At 39.5% G+C, this 24,379-nt stretch overlaps 1 protein-coding gene across 5 annotated transcripts in view; it reads right to left on the reverse strand.

Moving 5' to 3' along the window:
- The window catches only part of FAR2 (fatty acyl-CoA reductase 2), a 179,043-nt gene that overhangs the window by 48,558 nt on the left and 106,106 nt on the right, over nucleotides 1–24,379 (reverse strand). For all 5 annotated transcript variants that reach the window (XM_086401551.1, XM_086401549.1, XM_086401550.1 and 2 more), the window contains exon 2: nucleotides 11,173–11,401. In XM_086401551.1, the coding sequence (XP_086257677.1) occupies nucleotides 11,173–11,361 (189 nt within the window). In that variant the 5' untranslated portion in view covers nucleotides 11,362–11,401. The remainder of the gene's footprint in view (nucleotides 1–11,172; nucleotides 11,402–24,379) is intronic.

Here is a 24,379-nt window from a genome sequence, read left to right on the forward strand (position 1 = left end):
TTTCATTGATTTGACATTACACAGACAAGTATTTCTCTTTGAATTTGTTTTTTAAACATGAGAGACTATTTTGGCAATAGTTACTTATAGCCCAGATGCAAGAGACAAACTTGAAAATCCTAAGAAAAAAATTCACAGAAAGAGAAATTTGGGGGTTCAATAAACTGAGGTATGACTTATATGGCCAAATACTAAGACTGCATTTTTATTAAAAACAGGACTTGGGCAAAAATTGAGGGGCATGACATTTATATAATGCTTCTGAAACAAAGTAGAAGCCCTGAACTTGGACTTCTACAGTCAATTTCTTATCCACATGATCTCACTTGGGAGGCATCTAGTAGGTTACTACCTTCTAAAGGCTACTTTAGGTTATCATTCTTTTCTAATCTTGAGAGGTTTTGATCTTTATTCAGTTTACTGATTCCTCTCTTCAAATACAACTACTATTTAATCACAATAACCCACCAAAATTTGCTTAACATTTTTATTTTGTAAAAAAAAAGGGGGTGAGTCTCTTAAAATAAAGGGCAATCTCTATGAAATATCTGGTATCCCAATGAAAAGGAGAGCCTGGAACATTTATCATTGAAATTTTAGAGTGTTGAGTTAAAACAAGTCAATGAATTTTATAAGTCAGCTCTTGAGCAAGAAAGACTTATTTTAAAAGGATATATATATAATCTAAGTTGAGTACAATTAAATACAAATAAGTACGTGTAAATTAAGACAAAAAACCCATCATACCTAATGTAAAGATTCACAAAATGTTAGAATTTTGCTAGTTCACTGCTAACTTCCGTAAGATATAAAGGATTAACCTATAAGTTTTTACTGCTTTCATGAGAACTACTCTCTAGGACCACAAAGCAGTCTTAAGCATAGTACTATGGTTATCAAATTTTAGCATACAGTAGGGTTGCTTGAGAAGTTGTTTAAAAAGACAAAAACCCAGATGTACCACTCTTAGATATTCCGACTTAGATATTCTGAGTTGAAGCTTGGGCAACTGTACTTTGTACAGGCTTACTAGGGACACTGATACACACTGAAGATGAGAACCATTGCTGTATTAGAAAGATCCTAATTTGGATTTGGCTCTTTGGATTCAGGAAGGCCAGAGTTTGAAGCCTAGTTCTGCCATTTATTAACTATGTGACTGGGGTAAGTTACTCATTTCTTGGGGCCTCGGTGTCTTAGTGTACATGTTTATCTAAAATGTCAATCAAAGGACTGTAACACTCTATGATCTCAGAGAACTAATAATTTGAATATATGCTGCTATTCTTTCTTTTCTACTATTTTTTTCCAGTTTTATTGAGAAATAATTGGAATACATCACTATATAAGCTTAAGAGGTATAGCATGATGGTTTGATTTACATATACTGTGAAATGATTACAATAGGTTCAATTACTATCCATCTCCTCATAGAGATAACAATAAAAAGAAAGAAAAAAAGGAACAAAAATATTCTCCTTGTGGTGAGAACCCTTAGAATTTACTGTTAACAACTTCTATATCATACATATTCTGCTATCATTGAAAACAATTTTGCATTTTGCAAAATTATAATTCACTTAAGAATCTGTAATAAATGCTAGAGGTGACTCAGTTGATCATCCTGTTCCCACATCAAAAGCCACTTTCACAGAGTTCTTTCAGAATAAGTACCTGGTTAGAGGAATTAATTTCCTAGGGGTGGTAAAGCAATGCAGTGGAGAAAAAAATAGGCTTTAGAGATAAGAGAACTGCATTTAAAATATGCTTTACCACTTCCTTGGTACTTCCTTGGATAGGTGACAACTTTCTTGGATTAATTTCTTATCTGTGTTGCAGCAATAAGGCATACCATGAAGTTTTGTGAAGATTAAATAGGGTAATAAAAGTCAGATACCTAGCATAGTGGCTACGACTTAGTAGGTTTCTAATAATAGGAAAACTTCTCTTCTGTTTCCATCAGAAATACTCCACTTCCAAAATGTGCTAATCAGACAGTATGCATGTGTATTTGTGTGTGTTGGGTCACCCAAGGTTTCTGATTATGCCATGTGATCTATATATCTCTAAAAACTGAATATATTTCAGAGTCATGCTGAATCCTGTGGCTTGGTGACTTGTGGAGTGAAGTCAGTATAGGCAATATGAAGCTTTTAAGAAAAAGACAATATGACTGGAAGAAATTTTAAAAGAAGGAAAGAAGTTGGACATGTGAAATCATGCTAGTGATTGAATAAACTAGTGAATGGTATTGTAAAAGAAAACAAGAGATTGAGAAATAAATTACTTCTGTTTCTGGGACCTTAAAGAAGACAAAATTGATTTTAAAAGGCTTTTTGGGTTTTTTTTCTTAAAAGGAAAGAAATCACCCATAGAAGGGAGGTTTAACATGCTTCAACTAATTTGAGTTGAGTAACTATCAAACTGAGAACCAGTTATACCCTTTCAAAAGTATGTGTCTGTTAATCATGGGGAAATTTTAATTCCTGGAAAGGTTATATTCCCTCTGCTGCTAAGTCGCTTCAGTCGTGTCCGACTCTGTACGACCCCATAGATGGCAGCCCACCAGGCTTCCCCGTCCCTGGGATTCTCCAGGGAAGAACACTGGAGTGGGTTGCCATTGCCTTCTCCAATGCATGAAAGTGAAAAGTGAAAGTGAAGTCACTCAGTTGTGTCCGACTCCTAGTGACCCCATGGACTGCAGCCCACCCGGTTCCTCTGTCCATGGGATTTTCCAAACAAGAGTACTGGAGTGGGGTGCCATTGCCTTCTCCAATATTCCCTGTAGTTGTCCCAAATTTATAAAAGCCCCTTGCTTTTTGCAGGATCATTAGTTTCTTAGGAAAAATAAAATATAGTAATGGAACAAAACTGACTTTGGGAATTTTAAATACAAACTTTTTTTTAAAATTGTCTTTGCTTTAAATAGAGATCTAACAGAATCATTAATATCATCAGAAATTCATGTTCTGAAAGTTGTGAACAAGCAACTTTTACACAGGGTAGCCTGAACTGAACATGAAAATGCTATTCTTCCTTATGAAATTCTATGCAAACTAACAAGGAACTTTTATATTAGATGAAATTAACTTTTCTGTTGTAGGAAGGAAGGGTGGAGCCACAGTATGTGTGGTGTGCTGTGCTGTGCAAGTTGCTTCAGTTGTGTCCGACTCTGCGACCCTATGGACTATAGACCGCCAGACTTCTCTGTCCATGGAATTCTCCAGGCAAGAATACTGGAGTGGGTTGCCATGCCCTCCTCCAGGGGATCTTCCTGACCCAGGGATCAAACTTGCATCTCTTCTATCTCCTGTATTGGCAGGTGGGTTCTTTACCACCAGTGCCACCTGGGAAGCCCACTTTTCTGTTGGGTGCTTCTTAATAGTAGTGATGTCAGAGTGCTGGTCTTTTCTTTGCAGATGTTATTTGGTAGAAGTTATTTCTTTAAATGCATTATTTTTCACCTGAGGGATCTAATGTCTTCTAAAAACTACCAGTGATAGTTTTGCAAAAGGATCCAATAAACTATTTCATGGAATGTTGCTATCTTCTATTGTCTTAAATCTAATCAGTTCTATGAACCAAGGGCCCCATGTGTGTCCCAGAATAATTCACTATCCAAAGCTCTCCAGGGTATTTCAAAGTAGGTTTATCTTAAAGGTGCTGAAAGCTTATTGAGTAATCACATTTTTCCAGAGAAGTTGACTTGAAATATCCAGTGCAACCTGCCAAGCTCTGCTTTTGTTTATAAATCCACTTCCCAGTGACATAATACAGGATAGCCTTTCCCTGGAAAACCCTGAATTTTGCCTGATCTTCTCACATGCTGTATTCTAAACCTGGCAGCATCTCATCGTAACCCTTGCCTTACCTAATTACTATAGCTTAAGAGGAAAAGCCCAACCATTTCTGATATTCTCTCAAACATCTTTTTTTTTTAGATTCCAACCTCACTCTTAATTAACTACCTCACTCAATATAAATTCATCTACTTGTGGTTTTATTTTTCAGATATGGATATTGTCTTCTTGATGTTTTTTTAAAGTTATTCAGAGTAGGTTATGACCAACTTAAGATCCTAAATGGATATAAATGGGATATCATTGTTATACAAAGGAACACATCTTTAGGGCACTAAAAAACCTCAAAATGCTCTCAACATTCACAACTGAATGATTTATTTGCAATCAATTATCTGTTGTAGTGGGAAAGAATCATGTCTTGTTAAACAAAGCCATATTCTAGATAGCAACATAAAATAAATTTCACCACTGAAAATTGTTTTTCCTAGCTGGAAAGCTGGATGGTTCAGCTACGTGGGCACATTTTTCATAATAAGAGACTAAGCAGGCAGCTTGGGATTCCTGGCAACCCATAAGTGGGCCTGTAGTAAGCATGTCCACATGTCAACACTGGAAATTTGGCTTATTTCCTCTAGAAACTCCACAGATTTTGTAAAAGAAATTAGGAGATCTTTCTTAAAAACAATGTTATAGACTTAGAATCATATTTTTAATCAAAAGTAAATCAAACTAGTTTATTCTGATAAAGTCTCAAAACTAAACATCAACTGAACTTATAGCTGATTCCATAATTTTAGAAATTTGTGATTTCTTTGCTGCCTTATTTATTTACCGTCTTAAAAAGTGGGCTTTTTCTCCCACCATAAAAATACAACATTTTCATTGTGATTGTACTTAGAGAGTTCTTTTGGAAAATGATTATTGTTCTGATTTTCTACTACAAAAGACAGTACTTTTTTCCCTCACCATGAAAATACACATACTCATTATAATCTGAAACTAAAATTAATCCAAGATCCCATCAGCATTTATTTAGGGTCATTACTTGAGATTATACTGGATGTTATTTTGCATATTTTTTGGTTCTGAATGTATTATAAGCACTCTCTCATATTATTTAATATTTTATAAAATATAAACTTTAGTGCCTGAGTAACAGTCCAACACATCTGTGCACCTTTCCTCTACCGTGGGACATTCAGACTGGTTCCACGTTTGCTATTCTAAGTAATACTACAATAAATATATATTTTACAGTACTTATATATATATGTCTGGTTGTTTTTTTTAGAGTGCCACCTTATCTTTGTGAGAAAGTCCTCAAGAATCTGTCATTAATTCAGATAGATTTACCTCAATTGATGTGCTCCTTTAAATGCTCTGAAAACACTCAAGGAACTTAGTCACATGTGAAGAAACTGATCCTCTTTTTTGATTCTCAAGTCCCAGTCCTATATGACCAAATAGTTAAAAATAACCTTCTTTCCAAAGCATTCCCACTTAATTGTCTCCCTGTGAATGCATGGAAACAGGAAGTGAGAGGTGGTTGCTATCCATACCATGAAAGAAAAGGAATGAAACTGATGAACGAATTTTAATAGATAGAGGGACAGGCTTTTAATAGATAGGCTGGATCATATTTCCTCTGAATACAATGGGAATCAAAGGCAAACTGGTAATGTTTTTATTTATTATGTTTTAAAGAAAAGTTTCCAAGCCTCGCACACTCGATACCATTAATCTACTTTTAAGCACACTGTATTACTATTAATATAGCTCAGTAAGAATTCATGCATCACGTGTGACAGGAGACAAGTACTACTTAAAAGTGATACCAGGTCTTTCTTGGGAATAAGGCATGGGTACATTTAAATCACTCTATCTATGTCCAAATGAAGTTCAATGGTAGACTCTAGACTGGGTCTTGATTCATAGAAGATATTTAATAAAAATTTGTAAAATCAGAGGCCTTCCAGAAGAAATTCTAACCCATACAGGAAAACTTTTCTGAATAAAAACCTAGGGTAAGAGTAGTCTCACAATAGAAGTAACAGACTGGTCTGAAGAACTGGAATACTTTAAACTCATTCATTGAACAAATTTGGTTGATTACCTGCAGAGTGTCAAGTGAAAGTGAAAGTGTTAGTTGCTCAGTTACATCAACTCTTTGCTACCCCATGGACTGTAGCCTACCAGGCTCCTCTGTTTATGGAATTCTCCAGGCAAGAATACTGGAGTGAGTTGTTTTCTCCTTGGGGCTCTTCCTGACCCAAAGATCAAATCCAGGTCTCCTGCACCAAAGTTGTCTGTGTATATTTCTTTAAATATAACCCTATATTGGAAAGTTGGTTGTGGGGTCCCAAATGTTTGGAATAACCAATTTGCACTGTTTCCCTCCAAAGTCTAACCAAATAGAGGAAGATTAGACTTCATATGGAATATTTTCACTTTTTAGTGAAATGCTGCAAAAATATTAAACTACATTAGTCTCTTTTTATGAAGCCCAGGCCCTGTCCTTCTATCTGACCATATAAGTCAAAATTTGTGGAAGTACAAGTAATGCTTTTGCTACAAAACCAGAAATAGAGATGTAAGAAGAAATGTCCATATTTCAATATTTCAATTTCTTGAGCATTTTGGTGCTATAGTAATTGTTCACTTTATACTCATTTATACATATCTTCAGTAGTGTTACTATAACAGCAAAGTCTCTTCAAGACAAAGGAAAGATTTTTTAGTGACAAGGGAAAAATACCTTTTATTCTGGGGTTGAATTTAGGAGCCTGTGTGAAGGAAGGCTTAGCAAGGTGGTGAGACTGACTGCTTACAAGAAACTAAGTTTCTATGCTGGATTTGATTCTATTAGGGCTATCTTGAAAGATTTGGAGAAAATGTTTTAAAATTGCAACTAGAAGACAACTGCTGGACTAGAAATGGAAAGTCCCGAGCATTGAGGAATTTAGCAGATGACTGCTGAATGTAGTTTTTTCTTGGTTTTAAGATATCACCAAGTTCTCTCTTCCCTGTAGCTCAAATGGTAAAGAATCTGCCTGCAATGCAGGAGACACGGGTTCGATCCCTGGGTCAAGAAGATCCTCTGGAGAAGGGAATGGCAATCCACTCCAGTATTCTTCCCTAGAGAATCCCATGGATGGAGGAGCCTGGTGGGCTACAGCCCATGGGATCACAAAGAGTCAGACACAACTAATCGACTAACACTACGCTACGTTCTCTCTGCATTGGAGATGACAAATGTATGGGTATGCTTTGGATCAGTTAAAATACAAAGCTGAGGGGCTTCCCTGGTGGTACAGCAGTAAAGAATCAGCCTGCCAGTGCAGGAGATAACAGGTTGGATCCCTGATCCAGAAAGATCGTGCATGCAGTGGAGCAACTAAGCCCATGAGCCACAACTATTGAGACTTTGCTCTAGAGCCTGGGAGCCACAACTACTGAGCCCACATGCTGCAACTACTGAAGCCTGAATGCCCCAGAGACGTGCTCCACAAGGACAAGCCACCGCAGTGAGAAGCCCATGCACTGCAACTAGAGAGTAACCCCTGCTTGCTGCAACTAGAGAAAAGCCCATGCAGCAATGAAGACCCAGCACAGCCAATAAATAAATAAATCTTTAAAAATTAAAAAATACCACAAAGTATTATTTTATATTTTACATTAACAAAACACAGAGAAATTTATTTTTCCTTGTCAACCCATATGTCAGCTTGGATCTCCATATCCCTAATTTAAGATTCTCTGTGAGATTATTGAGAATTTCCATGTGGCCAGTGACAGGCTAAGATCTGGAGTTTCTGAACAAATTAGTATATGGCATACCTCAGGCCACACAGGTTGGTTCAGAAATTGATACATAACCTAACCCTGACTGATGAGATGTAAGGCAAATTTTGCTGAGGGTTTCCAGAAAAGAAGTTCCATCAATCTCGAAAGACAGCTTTAGGGAGAGCCAGCTCTCTTCATTCAAAGATTGTCATATATGTACGTGAGTAAAGTATTATCATCCCATTTTACAGATAAGGAAACTAAGGCTCAGTAAAGTGTATATCTTGCACATTGTCCCAAGGTTTATAATCAGTAGTGTGGAGATTCAAACCCAGATCAATCTGCTTCTGAAGCCCATGCTCTTAAGCACCATCAGATAGCAACAGATAGCTCCCAGGTGATACTGATGCTGCTGGTTGGGAGACCACAGTCTGAGAGCCACTCTTTATAAAAATTAACAGCTGACAGTTATAAATAGCCCAATAGTGAGAACAGGGCTAAAGGTTTGCAAGCCAGTTTCACAAATGTTATTAATAGTATAATCAAGAGTTCCATAACAAAAGTAATGTTTCAGAGATATCAAACACAGCACATTGAATGTAACAGGTGTGGAGACTGGGCTGACCACAAGATTCTCTGCCACAATATTTATCTAGAAATTCATAAGCTGACTACAAAGCTAAATGTGTGATGAAAACAAAGTCCATCAGGGATGTATAGCTGAGCAAAGCTGTATAAGAAGAGAGATCTGTGAGTTTCTTCTAGATTTTGGTTTAATGACACATCAGCCTTTTATTATTATTATTATTAAGGACCATTAGTTACAACACAGTCGTACTTGCCCTGGAGCCAGATGGGGGTAGGGTCTCTAAAGTCTAACTCTCTTATTTACTATTACCTTTGGTGAGCTTATTTATTAACTGTGTGACTTTTGGTGGGCTTCTCTGATGCCACAGATGGTAAAGAATCTGCCTGCAATGCAGGGAACTGGGTTCAATCCCTGGGTTGGAAGTCACAAAGAATTGGACACAAGTGAGTGACTAAGCACAGATCTTTGGTAATTTAATACTTCTGGTCTCACTTGTCTCATCTATTAAATTTGGATATTAATAATTCTAACTTCACAGCATTGTTGAAAAATCAATGAGATAAGACATGAAAGGGGCTTCCCAAGAGGTGCTAGTGGTAAAGAATCTGCCAGCCAATGAAGGAAACAAGAGACATGGGTTGGATCTCTGGGTGGGGAAGATCTCGTGGAGGAGGCTATGGCCACCCACTCCAGCATTCTTGCCTGGAGACTCCTATGGACTGAGGAGCATGGCGGGCTATAGTCCATGGGGTGGCAAGACATTTAGTTAAACACGACTAAAGTGACTGAGCACGCAAGTCATGAAAAAGCCATTGAGTAATGTCTGCCATTTACTAAGTATTCAGTAAGTATCAGCTATTATTACTTGTCCCAAAGCCGAGTTAGGCCATGAGATACAGGAGACACTTTTGTGCTTCTCTTGATGATGGTTTATACAAAATATCATGCTGGTAACAGCAGATAAAATATAGTCATCAAGCTTACTGGGTGTCTATAATGTGCTGTGCTATCAGATAGACATCTCTGTTAGATGTCAGCAGGCCTAAACACTGGAAAGGAGATTTTGTAAAAAATTCTTATTTAAATCTTCCTTTTGCTAATCTTGTACATTCCAGACACATATATTTAACTTCTATGGCAACCCTACGAGGTCAATGTTTCTAAACATTGCAAGCTGAAGGGTAAGAGGTATAAACTGACAACAAATTGATAAAGTGTTTCATACCAAAACTTTCAAATATATAAATTAAGACATGAGGTGATATATTCATAATTTTGGAAGGGAGTGAGAAAGTTTGGGACAAGGCAGTGGCACCCCACTCCAGTACTCTTGCCTGGAAAATCCCATGGACGGAGGAGCCTGGTAGGCTGCAGTCCATGGGGTCACTAAGAGTTGGATACGACTGAGTGACTTCACTGTCACTTTTCACTTTCATGCATTGGAGAAGGAAATGGCAACCCACTCCAGTGTTCTTGCCTGGAGAATCCCAGGGACAGGGGAGCCTGGTGGGCTGCCGTCTATGGGGTCGCACAGAGTCGGACACGACTGAAGCGACTTAGCAGCAGCAGCAGCAGAGAGAGTTTGAGACGCAAATGCTCATTCACACATGTATTTCATTTGCATGTTTTTCCCTTAAAGGAATTTACAGGATAACAGAAGTGGGGTAAGAGAAATGTCAAGTTATCATAGATAAAGTATACAACTTGCAGCATTTAGACAACTGAAGGTATTACTGTATGGCTACCTAGTAATCATATCTGTTTATATTAATAATATGATATGATATAATATGTAAATAACTCTTCAAAAATTTCGAGGAAAGCTACCCTCAATTTAGAAGAAAATCAAGGAAGAGTTTGGATGAACTTGTGATAGATTTGAAGCCTGGCGAGTCCACTCACTTATTCCTTGGAAGAAAAGTTATGACCAAAAAAAAAAAAAGTTATGACCAACCTAGACAGCATATTGAAGAGCAGAGACATTACTTTGCCAACAAAGGTCAATCTAGTCAAAGCTATGGTTTTTCCAGTGGTCATGTATGGATGTAAGAGTTGGACTATAAAGAAAGCTGAGTGCCAAAGAATTGATGCTTTGAACTGTGGTGTTGGAGAAGACTCTTAAGAGTCCCTTGGGCTGCAAGGAGATCAAACCAGTCCATCCTAAAGGAAATCAGTCCTGAATATTCATTGGAAGTACTGATACTGAAGCTGAAACTCTAATACTTTGGCCACCTGATGCAAAGAACTGACTCACTGGAAAATACCCTGATGTTGAGAAAGATTGAAGGCGGGAGGAGAAGGGGATGACAGAGGATGAAATGGTTGGATGGCATCACCGACTCAATGGACATGAATTTGAGTAAACTCCGGGAGTTGGTGATGGACAGGGAGGCCTGTCATGCTGCAGTCCATGGGGTCGTAAAGAGTCAGACATGACTGAGCAACTGAACTGAACTTAGTCCACTTGGAGAGTTTTATCATTTTGATTCTTACTTGGTAATGTGCAGAATATATTTAGATTATCTGCTCATTTGCCCTGGACAGGGTCTAAGCATTCTTTCCCCTTTTAAGGGAAAACACCACAGATTTCTTTTTTTTTCCTTCAGGAAGTTTATTCAGTTACAGTATATTTTCCATCAAAGCCCCCTTCCCATGAGGAATCTCAAATTTGACCTCATTTTCTCCTTTATCCCACCAGCATATTCTAATCCAATCAAGAGCTGGTTTCAACACACAGCAAATTAGGGAAAGGGCACAATGGCTCTTTCAAAGTGAAGTGAAAAAGCTTTTCAAGGTTCTTTTTCCAGTTAAACACCTTCCAGAAATGAAAGATGTTTCTTGCATTCTACCATAGATTTCCATGACCTGTTGGTTGCTCTCTTGTTTTGTCTCCTCTCCTCTATCCACCCAGATATTCTGGGTCCCATCTGCAGCTGGGGCTATAAGGGAACACTGTAGTGAGTCACCATCCCCCAAGACTCTTCCCATAAGGCATACCTTACTGTCTAGGATCTGGAAAACCCTCTGCTGCAGGGTCTGGCCCTGCTTGGGCCTCACCAGGATGTAAACGACTTTCAGGTCTGGGCTGGTGCGAAATAGCTTCTCCATCAACACTTTGCCCATGAAGCCCGTGGCCCCAGTAATGAGAATGGCCTTGCCACCATAGAAAGCTGCAATCATGGACATGGTTCTTCCCTTTGTCTTCTATAGCTTCAGAAAGAGGTTCCTGAAAAGAAAGAGAAGTAACAGAAGATTACATTCTCAGAAGTGCTAAAATGCAGTCATTAAAATGTTGCTGGCATTTCCAGGAGTTTTGAAGACAGGAAAGGGTCAGATGGAGTGATAGCATTATGGTTTATTGGCAACACAATTCATTGCAATCAATATTTATTGAGATTAATCTCTGCCTGACATCATGCCAGCAACTGTGGGCAAGAAATGAGTAAGACGTGGTTTCTGCTCTCAAGGAATTGCTTGTAGCCTAATGGAGGAAACAGATTCCTAGAAACTATTAAATATTATATGGTAACTCTAAAACCAAAGAAAGCACAAAGAAAGGGTACATAGCAGGATCTGGAAATCTCAGGAAGGCCCCTATAGAGGGTGAAACCAGTGGTCAAACTTGAAAAGAGATAAGGACTGGGGTAAGGGCATTCCAGACCAAGGAAGGATCAAAAGCAAAGGTCCAAGGTGTGGTGTAGGATGCTGTATGGAGGAATAAAACAAGGAATTCAGTGTAGGAGAATATAATTCATAAGGTTAGGAGTAGCCCCAAACCTGCAACACCAAAGATGAGAACAGTTATCAAATTTTAAAACTTATGATGTAATTTTTAAATTCGGTTGCAGTTTTATTTTATTTAAACAAAAAAATTTTTTATGTGGACCATTTTAAAAGACTTTATTGAATTTATTACAGTATCAATTCTATTTTACATTTTGGTTTTTGGCTGTGAAGCATGTGGGATCCTATCTCTGGGACTAGGGATTAAACTCACACTCCCTGCATTGGAAGGTGAAGTCTTAACCACTGGACGCCAAGGAAGTCCCTCAGTTGTAGTTGTATTTCAGTTCAGTTCAGTCACTCAGTCATGTCCGACTCTTTGCGACCCCATGAATTGCAGGACGCCAGGCATCCCTGTCCACCACCAACTCCCGGAGTTCACTCAAACTCATGTCCATCGAGTTGGTGATGCCATCTCATCCTCTGTCATCCCCTTCTCCTCCTGCCCCCGATCCCTCCCAGCATCACAGTCTTTTCCAACGAGTCAACTCTTCGCACGAGGTGGCCAAAGTATTTGAGTTTCAGCTTTAGCATCAGTCTTTCCAAAGAACACCCAGGACTGATCTCCTTTAGAATGTACCGGTTGGATCTCCTTGCAGTCAAGGGACTCTCAAGAGTATTCTCCAACACCACACTTCAGAAGCATCAATCCTTTGGCACTCAGCTTTCTTCACAGTCCAACTCTCATATCCATATATGACTACTGAAAAAACCATAGCCTTGACTAGACAGACCTTGTTGGCAAAGTAATGTCTCTGCTTTTGAATATGCTATCTAGATTGGTCATAACTTTCCTTCCAAGGAGTAAGTGTCTGTTAATTTCATGGCTGCAGTCACCATCTGCAGTGACTTTGAAGCCCCCCAAAATGAAGTCTGACACTCTTTCCACTGTCTTCTTTCACTTTCATCAACGGGCTTTTTAGTTCTTCTTCACTTTCTGCCATAAGGGTGGTGTCATCTGCATATCTGAGGTTATTGATATTTCTCCCGGCAATCTTGATTCCAGCTTGTGCTTCTTCCAGCCCAGCATTTCTCATGATGTACTCTGCATATAAGTTAAATAAGCAAGGTGACAATATACAGCCTTGACGTACTCCTTTTCCTATTTGGAACCAGTCTGTTGTTCATTTATTTAGAGAAAATCATTTCCAGGAGCAAATCTGGTGGTGGGATGCCAGATGCAGCACTTGGATGCTGGGACTTCTGAGAAAAAGCACTCCACATTATAGAAGTGCAACCAGAAATGTTTGGTCTTTAAGCCTGGCCTCAAGATTGTTGATTGGAAGCAGTGGAGCTTTGAAGGAAGCAAGGCCATAGTGTGGGAGCAGACCTTCCTTTCTGTCCTTGACTGTGCTGCCTGCAGCCAATTCTTGGCCATTTGTGTGTATCTGATAGAACACAACTCCAGGGACTGGCCTGGATATCAGGGCTAGTAAAGAAGAACAAAAAACAAGTGAAAAAGTCAACACCCTGCCTCTTTAGCTCCAGCCAAGTTAACTCCAGTGACTTCTTAACAAATAATGACTTGTCATGCTGTTGTTCAGTCACTAAGTCATGTCTGACTTTGCAATTCCATGAACTGCAGTATGCTAGGATTCCCTGTTCTTCCCCCTAGGAGTTTGCTTAAACTCAGGTCATTGAGTTGGTGATAACATCCAACCATCTCATCCTCTGTCACTCCCTTCTCCTCATGCTTTCAATTTTTCCCAGCATCAAGGTCTTTTCCAATGAATTGGCTCTTCACATCAGGTGGCCAAAGTATTGGAGCTTCAGCTTCAGCATTAGTCCTTTCAGTGAATATTCAGGGTTGATTTCCTTTAGGATTGACTGGTTTGATCTTCTTGCTGTTCACAGGATTCTCAAGAGTCTTCTCAAGCACACAATTTGAAAACATCAAATCTTTGGTGCTCAGCCTTCTTTATGGTCCAAATTGGTATAAATTATGGTTCAATATGGTATAAAAGCAAAAACAATACCCAGCTGTGGATGTGACTGGTGATAGAAGCAAGGTCCAATGCTGTAAAGAGCAATATTGCATAGGAACCTGGAATGTCAGGTCCAGGAATCAAAGCAAATTGGAAGTGGTGAAATGAGATGGCAAGAGTGAATGTCAACATTCTAGGAATCAGTGAACTCAAATGGACTGGAATGGGTGAATTTAACTCAGATGACTATTATATCTACTACTGCGGGCAGGAATCCCTCAGAAGAAATGGAGTGGCCATCATGGTCAACAAAAGAGTCCGAAATGCAGTACTTGGATGCAATCTCAAAAATGACAGAATGATCTCTGTTCGTTTCCAAGGCAAACCATTCAATATCACAGTAATCCAAGTCTATGCCCCAACCAGTAATGCTGAAGAAGCTGAACGGTTCTGTGAAGACTTACAAGACCTCTTAGAACTAACACCCAAAAAAGATGTCCTTTTCATTATAGGGGACTGGAATGCAAAAGTAGGAAGTCAAGAAACACCTGGAGTAACAGGCAAATTTGGCCTTGGAATACAGAATGGAATAGGGCAAAGACTCATAGAATTTTGCCAAGAAAATGCACTGGCCATAGCACACACCCTCTTCCAACAACACAAGAGAATACTCAACACATGGACATCACCAGATGGTCAACACCGAAATCAGATTGATTATATTCTTTGCAGCCAAAGATGGCGAAGCTCTATACAGTCAACAAAAACAAGACCAGGAGCTGACTGTGGCTCAGATCATTAACTCCTTATTACCAAATTCAGACTTAAATTGAAGAAAGTAGAGAAACCACTAGACCATTCAGGTGTGACCTAAATCAAATCCCTTTTGATTATACAGTGGAAGTGAGAAATAGATTTAAGGGCCTAGATCTGATAGACAGAGTGCCTGATGAACTATGGACTGAGGTTCATGACATTGTACAGGAGACAGGGATCAAGACCATCCCCATAGAAAAGAAATGCAAAAAAGCAAAATGGCTGTCTGGGGAGGCCTTACAAATAGCTGTGAAAAGAAGAGAAGTGAAAAGCAAAGGAGAAAAGGAAAGATATAAGCATCTGAATGCAGAGTTCTGAAGAACAGCAAGAAGAGATAAGAAAGCCTTCCTCAGTGATCAATGCAAAGAAACAGAGGAAAACAACAGAATGGGAAAGACTAGAGATCTCTTCAAGAAAATTAGAGATACCAAGGGAACATTTCATGCAAAGATGGGCTCGATAAAGGACAGAAATGGTATGGACCTAACAGAAGCAGAAGATATCAAGAAGAGGTGGCAAGAATACACAGAAGAACTGAACAAAAAAGATCTTCACATCCCAGAAAATCAAGATGGTGTGATCACTCACCTAGAGCCAGACATCCTGGAATGTGAAGTCAAGTGGGCCTTAGGAAGCATCACTATGAACAAAATTAGTGGAGGTAATGGAATTCCAGTTGAGCTATTTCAAATCGTGAAAGATGATGCTGTGAAAGTGCTGCACTCAATATGCTATCAAATTTGGAAAACTCAGCAGTGGCCACAGGACTGGAAAAGGTCAGTTTTCATTCCAATCCCAAAGAAAGGCAATGCCAAAGAGTGCTCAAACTACCACACAATTGCACTCATCTCACATGCTAGTAAAGTAATGCTCAAAATTCTCCAAGCCAGGCTTCAGCAATATGTGAACCGTGAACTTCCTGATGTTCAAGCTGGTTTTAGAAAAGGCAGAGAAACCAGAGATCAAATGGCCAACATCCGCTGGATCATGGAAAAAGCAAGAGAGTTCCAGAAAAACATCTATTTCTGCTTTATTGACTATGCCAAAGCCTTTGACTGTATCACAATAAACTGTGCGAAATTCTGAAAGAGATGGGAATACCAGACCACCTGACCTGCCTCTTGAGAAATCTGTATGCAGGTCAGGAAGCAACAGTTAGAACTGGACATAGAACAACAGACTGGTTCCAAATAGGAAAAGGAGTACATCAAGGCTGTATATTATCACCCTGCTTATTTAACTTATATGCAGAGTACATCATGAGAAACACTGGACTAGAAGAAACACAAGCTGGAATCAAGATTGCTGGGAGAAATATCAATAACCTAAGATATGCAGATGACACCACCCTTATGGCAGAAAATGAAGAGGAACTCAAAAGCCTCTTGATGAAAGTGAAAGTGGAGAGTGAAAAAGTTGGCTTAAAGCTCAACATTCAGAAAACGAAGATCATGGCATCAGGTCCCATCACTTGATGGGAAATAGATGGGGAAACAGTGGAAACAGTGTCAGACTTTATTTTTCTGGGCTCCAAAATCACTGCAGATGGTGACTGCAGCCATGAAGTTAAAACACGCGTACTCCTTGGAAGGAAAGTTACGATCAACCTAGATAGCATATTCAAAAGCAGAGACATTACTTTGCCAACAAAGGTCCGTCTAGTCAAGGCTATGGTTTTTCCTGTGGTCATGTATGGATGTGAGAGTTGGACTAAGAAGAAGGCAGAGCGCCGAAGAATTGCTGCTTTTGAAGTGTGGTGTTGGAGAAGACTCTTGAGAGTCCCTTGGACTGCAAGGAGATCCAACCAGTCCATTCTAAAGGAGATGGGTCCTGGGTGTTCTTTGGAAGCAATGATGCTAAAGCTGAAACTCCAGTACTTTGGGCACCTCATGTGAAGAGTTGACTCATTGGAAAAGACTGTGATGCTGGGAGGGATTGGGAGCAGGAGGAGAAGGGGACGACAGAGGATGAGATGGCTGGATGGTGTCACTGACTCGATGGACGAGAGTCTGAGTGAACTCTGGGAGTTGGTGATGGACAGGGAGGCCTGGCGTGCTGCGATTCACGGGGTCGCATAGAGTCGGACATGACTGAGCGACTGAACTAAACTGATGATATAAATTATAGTTGTAATTTATACTTTTGAGCATCTTGAGTCTATGCTCTTGGGCAGAACTCTTGCTTTGGAGGATTCATTCATTGATGGATTTACTCAACAAATAATTCTGTGCACCTGCTATGCCAGACTCTAAGTTCTTAAGATAAACAGTTGGATAAAGCAAATAAATCCTTGCTGTCACTCAAGCAGAGGAGGCCAGTGATATACTGATCGATAAATACACTGACAAGTTAATTACAGACTGTTACAAACATAAATATAATAAGAATCAATGACAAAAATCACAATCATTGAAGTCATTCACTTAGGGACCATTGCGGATTTCAAATATTAGCTTTATTCACTGAGTTATTTAAATTCTGTTTATTAAAGGTTTATATGAGAATAATATTTTGAAGAACACATTTGGACCTTGTGCAAAAGAGCAATGAAAGATACTTTTTGTCATGTTACATCAGGTTACTCATATTACAGTCTATCCAATTATTTTCTCAAGAATGTAGCATGTGGGTAAAGTATTGAATATTCTTGCCTTGCCTGCCTTGAAGCTCAGAACAGTGATGTCATCAAGTTTGGAAGGCAGTACATATTCTAGTTTAGCATTCAGATTCTAAGCAAGGCCGTCTAAAATCAAATCCCAGATCTACCACTTATGAGGTGTGTCATCTCGTCATCTCAGGCAAATTATTAATCTCTCAGTGCTGCAGTCTGTTCATCAGTAAAGTGGGTATAAAGTATCCAGCTACTAGTGCTGTGGTAAGAATTATGTGAATGAATACATGTAAAACACTTAAAAAGTACAACTTACCTCTAGTACTGTCTATTCGTATTGTCACTGCTTCCACATTTTTCATCTTAATGGTTCCTGGCTTTTCCTTTTGACATGTATTTTATATGCCTTCTTTTGGAAATATGAGGAGATGATTTATACTCAATCATCAAGCCAAATAAAGTGCTTTCCCCAAATGAAACTCTACTTAATGATAAATCTTTCCAACTCCTTTACATATAAAAATGTTTACATTATTAGGCATGAGTATGGTTGGCAGGAAAATATAGATGGGAAACTGAATTTAGTTCTGAAGATGTTATGTGTTGTTTTGTAATAATGTGTGCTTTAGTGGAGTCATATTTTCTAGAAATGCAAAGATACTGTTAAGATTTTTGGTCCCAGACGAGTTTGCAACGTGTGAGGAAACACTTTAGAGAGCAGGTTGCATATCTCTAATGAACCTATTTCTTGTGTGACAAAGGAAAACTTGATGTGTCCCCAAAGAATGGAATGTGCCTGCTCTGCCCACAGTCCAAGTATTTCTCAAACACAACAAAAACCATAGCACAGTATAATGAGTGCTCCGAGAGGGAAACAAAACATAAGCCAGTATCTCCTGGCACTCAGTACCCAGTTGGCAAAAGCAGGTGGCAGGGGAGTTGTGGTCAAGACTCTAATTAAAGCAAGTGATTCTGAAAAACGTCAAATCAAAGCTGCATCAGAGTTGTTTCTTTAAACTTTTGCTTCTGCTCTCAAGCTATTAGCTTGGTTATTGAACCCAGAAACTACCATATAAAATTTGGCCCTGGAAGCCCCATTTTACATGTCATAGATCTGCAAGGTCCAGGAATTGCTAATTCTTGATATAATTCATTTGGACTTCCCTGGTGGCTCATACAGTAAAGATCCCCCTGCAATTCAGGGGACCTGGGTTCGATCACTGGGTTGGGACGATCCCCTGGAGGAGGGCATGGCAATCCACTGTAGTATTCTTGCCTGGAGAATCCTCATGGACAGAGGAGCCTGGTGGGCTACAGTCCAGGGGGTCGCAAAGAGTTGGACATGACTGAACGACTAGGTGCAATATAATTTATTAAAATAATTAAATTGTTTCAGAACTTCCCTGGTGGCTCAGGGGCTAAGACTCATGCTCTCAATCAGGTGCCCCCAGGCTCAATCCCTGGTTAGGGAACTAGATCCCATACACTGCAAGAAAGAGTTCACATGACACAACGAAAGATCCCACGTGCTGCAACTAAGACCCAGCACAGCCAAGTAAATAAGTAAATACTTAAAAAAATACATATTTTAAAAAATAGAGTGCAGAGAGGTCTGCGTACCCTTCTTTCAGCTTCCTCCAATAACATCTTATATCCCCATACATATAATTTAAAAAATAATTAAATTGTTTCAAAAATTAAAATAATTTTACACTCAGAAATGGAGGATATATAACTCTAGAAGGAAGAACATGTTTAGAACATGGCTTACCTTTCCTACAGTCTCAGATTACTAATGCAGAGAACAAAGGCCACTTTCCTATTCCTCATGCTTATAACATAGTTTGTGAGAAGCATAAACTACTTTGACAATATCTGAACCAGCCTGTATAATGCAAGGCTGAATGACAAATAGGCTGACAAGGCTGACGTGAGAGTCGGCCAATGCATTTTTAGCGATTGTCTGCATGTGCCAGGCACTGTCCAGGCACTGGGACTAACAGTGAACAGGCCTTATGCAGCTTAGATTCTTCCTATATTCTGGAGCATTTTTCTCCTTAAGATCACCAGCTCTCCATGGTAATGAGCGAAATTCCATAGTTGTCACTCTCCTTTTGTTTTCTAGAAGTGAGGCTGTTCTCATTTCTAGAGATTGGGTGTTAAAATATTGAATCACAAACAGTTGTGCCAAGTTAAACATTTTTTGCAGGTTTAAGCATATGGGAACTTTAATTATTCTTTGGGTGGTTCCTCTGGAAAATAAAAAACTTAAGATTCAAAAAAGCATTTAAGGTAGACAATCCATATTTCTTGGTAGCCCTTGAAAGGAAAAAATTTTTTAAAAGAAACAGGAGTTTTGCCTCTCAGGAATCATACTTTGTCAAGGTTTTTTGTTTTTTGCAGTATTAACATTTTGGGAGGGATAAATATTTGTTGTGCGGGCTCTCCAGAACAATATGGAGTGTTTACCAGCACCCTGGCCTCTACTCACTAGAGGGTCATAACTTCCTTCTGTCCCCAGCCAGATGTGATAGTGACATGTCTCTGCATGCGTGCTCAGTCACTTCAGTTATAGCCAACTGTTTGCGACCCTATGGTCTGTAGCCCATCAGATTCCTCTGTCCACGTGATTTTTCTGGCAAGAATACTGGAGTGGATTGCCATGCCCTTCTCCAGGGGATTTTTCCCGACTCAGGGATTAAACCAGAGTCTCCTGCATTGCAGGCAGATTCTTCACTGACTGAGCCACCAGGGAACCCCAAAATGTCTCTGCTGCTACTGCTAAGTCACTTCAGTTGTGTCCGACTCTGGGCGACCCCATAGATGGCAGCCCACCAGGATGCCTCGTCCCTGGGATTCTCCTGGCAAGAACACTGGAGTGGGTTGCCATTTCCTTCTCCAATGCATGAAAGTGAAAAGTGAAAGTGAAGTCACTCAGTCGTGCCCGACCCTCAGCGACCCCATGGACTGCAGCCTTCCAGGCTCCTCCGTCCATGGGGTTTTCCAGGCAAGAGTACTGGAGTGGGGTGCCATTGCCTTCTCCAAGATGTCTCTAAACTTTGCTAACTGTGCTCATGGGGGAAAACCTGCCTCCTCTTTCAGAGAGCCACTGCTTAGTAGTACTTTTAAAATTTCTCAGTTTATAATATTCTGTCCATCCTATTAAAGAGTCAAAATTCAAAGTTTAAATTTCTATTTGTGAAAAAAAAAATTTCTATTTGTGAAGCTAAGTATAAATATAATCCACTTTTACATTCTATTTTATCTATATTGAATCATTCGCAATTAATTACATTTACCCAAGCAAATTACACATGTGGTTAATCTTGACTGAATTCAAAATGAAGATAAAGGAAGGTTACTCCAGATAAAGATCCTCTACTTTTTATTTAACCAAATTCCTTTCCATCTCTGTGCTATGTGGGCATGTGCACTAAGTCGCTTCAGTCATGTCCCGCTCTTTGTGACCTTATGGACCGTAGCCTGCTAGGCTCCTCTGTCCATGCAATTTCCCAGGCAAGAATACTGGAGTGGGTTTCTGTGCCCTCCTTTAGGGGATCTTCTCCACCTAGCAGTCGAACCTGCATCTCTTACCCCTACCTTGCACTGGCAAGTGTGTTCTTTACCACCAGCACTGCCTGGGCAGCCTCTCTGTGCTATAAATTAGACTATTAATCCCACCTTTCACACAGATTGAGCCTCTCAACTTCATTCATCTAGACCTATCTGGGAACATTTAAGAAAGAATGACAATCAGACCAGCCTGAGATTGACTGAGAAACATAAAGCTATTTAGTATTGGTTGCTGAATAGTAGTAATTCTATGAACAATCAAATTGGTCTCATCTACTGGTAGTTCTGTTGCCTTTTTTTGAAGATTCAAAGTATGTTGTTTAATAGGAGAGATCTCATGTAGGCAAGTGGGGTTTTAGTTGGCAATCTGCACAGTAATATGGACTAGTCCATTGAAAAAAAATCTTGTAAAACTCAGTAAATGAAAGTTTGTCTGCTTCATCAAAATTAAACACTGAAATTCTTTCAATAACTATGCTGAATTAAGGAAATTCACTTGTAAAATAATATTCAATGAAAACAAAGGAGACAAGAACTTGAAAAGACATCATGTTTATCACAAATCCCCGTTGAAAGATTGAAGGAAATAAATGACAGTGATTGTATAACAGTGTGATGGGATTAATGCTAAAGACTTCTGTTTCATGTCTGTAATTTTCCCCATGATTTAAAAGGGCATTTAATGATAAATATTAAATAATAAATACTTTCAAAAAGTGCTTAGGAAGCAATAGCAGCTGGCATTTTTATAGTCTCTTTTTTTTGTGGGCACTAGAAACACAAAGAAACTTGCAAAACAAACTTCCTTAGTTTAAGATGTATTTAAAGTGTTTTTAAAGTGTGGCTCAACTGACATTACACAGTGTTGTGGACTGAACTGTGTCCCCTCCAAATTCCTATGTTGAAGTCCCTGTCTTTAATGTCATGGTATTTGGAGACCAGGCCTTTGAGAGGTATTTCAAGTTAAATGAGATCACAAGAATGAGGCGCAAATTGGATAGGACTAGTGTCCCAATGGGAGAAGGCAATGGCACCCCACTCCAGTACTCTTGCCTGGAAATTCCCATGGACGGAGGAGTCTGGTAGGCTCCAGTCCATGGGGTCACTAAGAGTCGGGCATGACTGAGCAACTTCACTTTCACTTTTCACTTTCATGCTTTGGAGAAGGAAATGGCAACCCACTCCAGTGTTCTTGCCTGGAGAATCCCAGGGAGGGGGGAGCCTAGTGGGCTGCCGTCTATGGGGTCGCACAGAGTTGGACACGACTGAAGCGACTTAGCAGCAGCAGCAGCAGTGTCCCAATAAGCAGAGGAGGGGGCACCAGAGAACAGTTTCTTCTGTAACGGCCACAAGGAAAGACCACATAAGGACACAGTGAGATGGCAGTTGTCTACAAGCTAAGAAGAGAGCTCCACCAGAAACTGAATTTACTGGCACCTTAATCATGGACTTCTAGTCTTCAGAACAATGAGAAATTAGCGTCTGTGGCTTAAGACATCCAGTTTGTGGTCTTTTCTTACAGCAACTTGAGCAGACCAACACACACAAACACACATGGACAGTGACATGAACATTTTTGGGTAAGTGTGTAAAGTCACACAACTATAATCTATATCTACCTTTTCCATCCTGGAGTTAAACTCTATAATGGAACAAATATATCTGTCACGATGTTCCATCTTTGTGGCACAGAGGTAGGATACTCGTTCTTGATTTTTATACATTTGTGAAAATATGGACAGATCTTTTATGATAGCCAACAGAGGTCTCAATAATTCAAGCCTTAAAAATCCATATATAAGTCACTCAACCTACAAGTCTCATAGCCTATTTCAACCTCTTCCATCCATGGGCTTCTGCAGTCCATCCTGCTGGTCTCTTAATTTATTCTGTATTTATTTGGATCTTAAGTAAATGTATATTCTACCTTATCAGGATTCATAAAATTCTAATCTCAGGAATATATAATTCTTCCCCTACCTCCTCTCAGCTTTACTGAGATACAGTTGAAATATAATACTGTGTAAAGTTAAGGCATACAAATGTTCTGATTTGATACACTTACAAGTGTATCAAATAATTAACCTCATTGTGTTAGCTAACACCATCCTTAGCCTCACATAATTACCTTTTTTGTGGTGAGAACATTTCCAAATCTGTTCTCTTAGCAACTTTTGAATATATAATACCGTACTGTTAACCATAATCACTATCTGCACATTAAATCCCCCCAAAATATTCATCTTATAAGTGAGAGGACAACATAGTGTTAAAAGGGCTCTAATTAGATTCTGGTCAGAGCTCATGGGGGCTTCCCTGTAGTTCAGCTGGTAAAGAATCTGCCTGAAATGGGGGAGACCTGGGCTGGGAAGATCTGGAGGAGGGCATGGCAACCCACCCCAGTATTCATACCTTGAAAATCCTCATGAACAGAGGTGCCTGGCAGGCTACACTCAGTCCAGGGGATGACAAAGAATAGATACGACTGAGTGACTAAGCACAGCACAGCACAGAGCCCATGGCTTTACATGAGTTACACTGCCCAAGTCCATTCTATTCACATACACACGCAGAGGCACAAAAGCCAGGGCAAAAAGAAATAGCTATGAAAGGCAAGGATTTTCAATTTCTGAGTCAAGGAATATCTTTTACATGAGAAGAGGAAATATACAAATTGCTAATGCTTTCTCAACAGCTTAGAAACAATTTTAAAGAAATCAGTAAATTTCTAAACACTATATATAACAATATATTTTAAAATAATATAAAGAGAAAAGTGACATCTGGAAGGACTAGGAATGTTTTACCTAATCAAATAGTTTTTTACTTGGGTAAGATCTCCCAAGTAAAACAGGGAAGTCATCTATTCTTAGTTCCTTGGATATCCATCTATGTAAACTGCTACTGCTAAGTCACTTCAGTCATGTCCAACCCTGTGCGACCCCATAGACGGCAGCCCACCAGGCTCTCCCGTCCCTGGGATTCTCTAGGCAAGAACACTGGAGTGGGTTGCCATTTCCTTCTCCACTGCATGAAGGTGAAAAGTGAAAGTGAAGTCGCTCAGTTGTGTCTGACCCTCAGCGACCCCATGGACTGCAGCCTTCCAGGCTCCTCCGTCCATGGGATTTTCTAGGCAAGAGTACTGGAGTGGGTTGCCATTGCCTTGTCGATCTATGTAAAAGAGGAAGAGAAAAAAGCCCCCTTCCCCCCAGAAAAAAGTATAATTTTATTTTAGTACAAATCAGGAAAATTAAATATGCTGTCTCTATGAAAAATATCCATATATAAGTCACATATCTGTTTGTCAAGGACTTAGTGAAAGAAAAGTTTTCATCAGAGAGCTCTTTTTTTATAACTTTGGTTTCCTGAGTATATCCCATTATGTAATTCAGCAATGAACTTAGATACTTTTCACTGTGTGCTTGTTATGTAAAGTTTTTCTGGGAGAACTTTTAAGATCTTGATGGAGGAATTAATAACCGCCAGGGGTGTTGGG

This window comes from Bos grunniens, chromosome 5 (assembly GCF_055505025.1).
Source record: "Bos grunniens cultivar Pamir isolate PY7600 chromosome 5, Bosgru_T2T1.0, whole genome shotgun sequence".
NCBI lineage: Eukaryota > Metazoa > Chordata > Mammalia > Artiodactyla > Bovidae > Bos > Bos grunniens.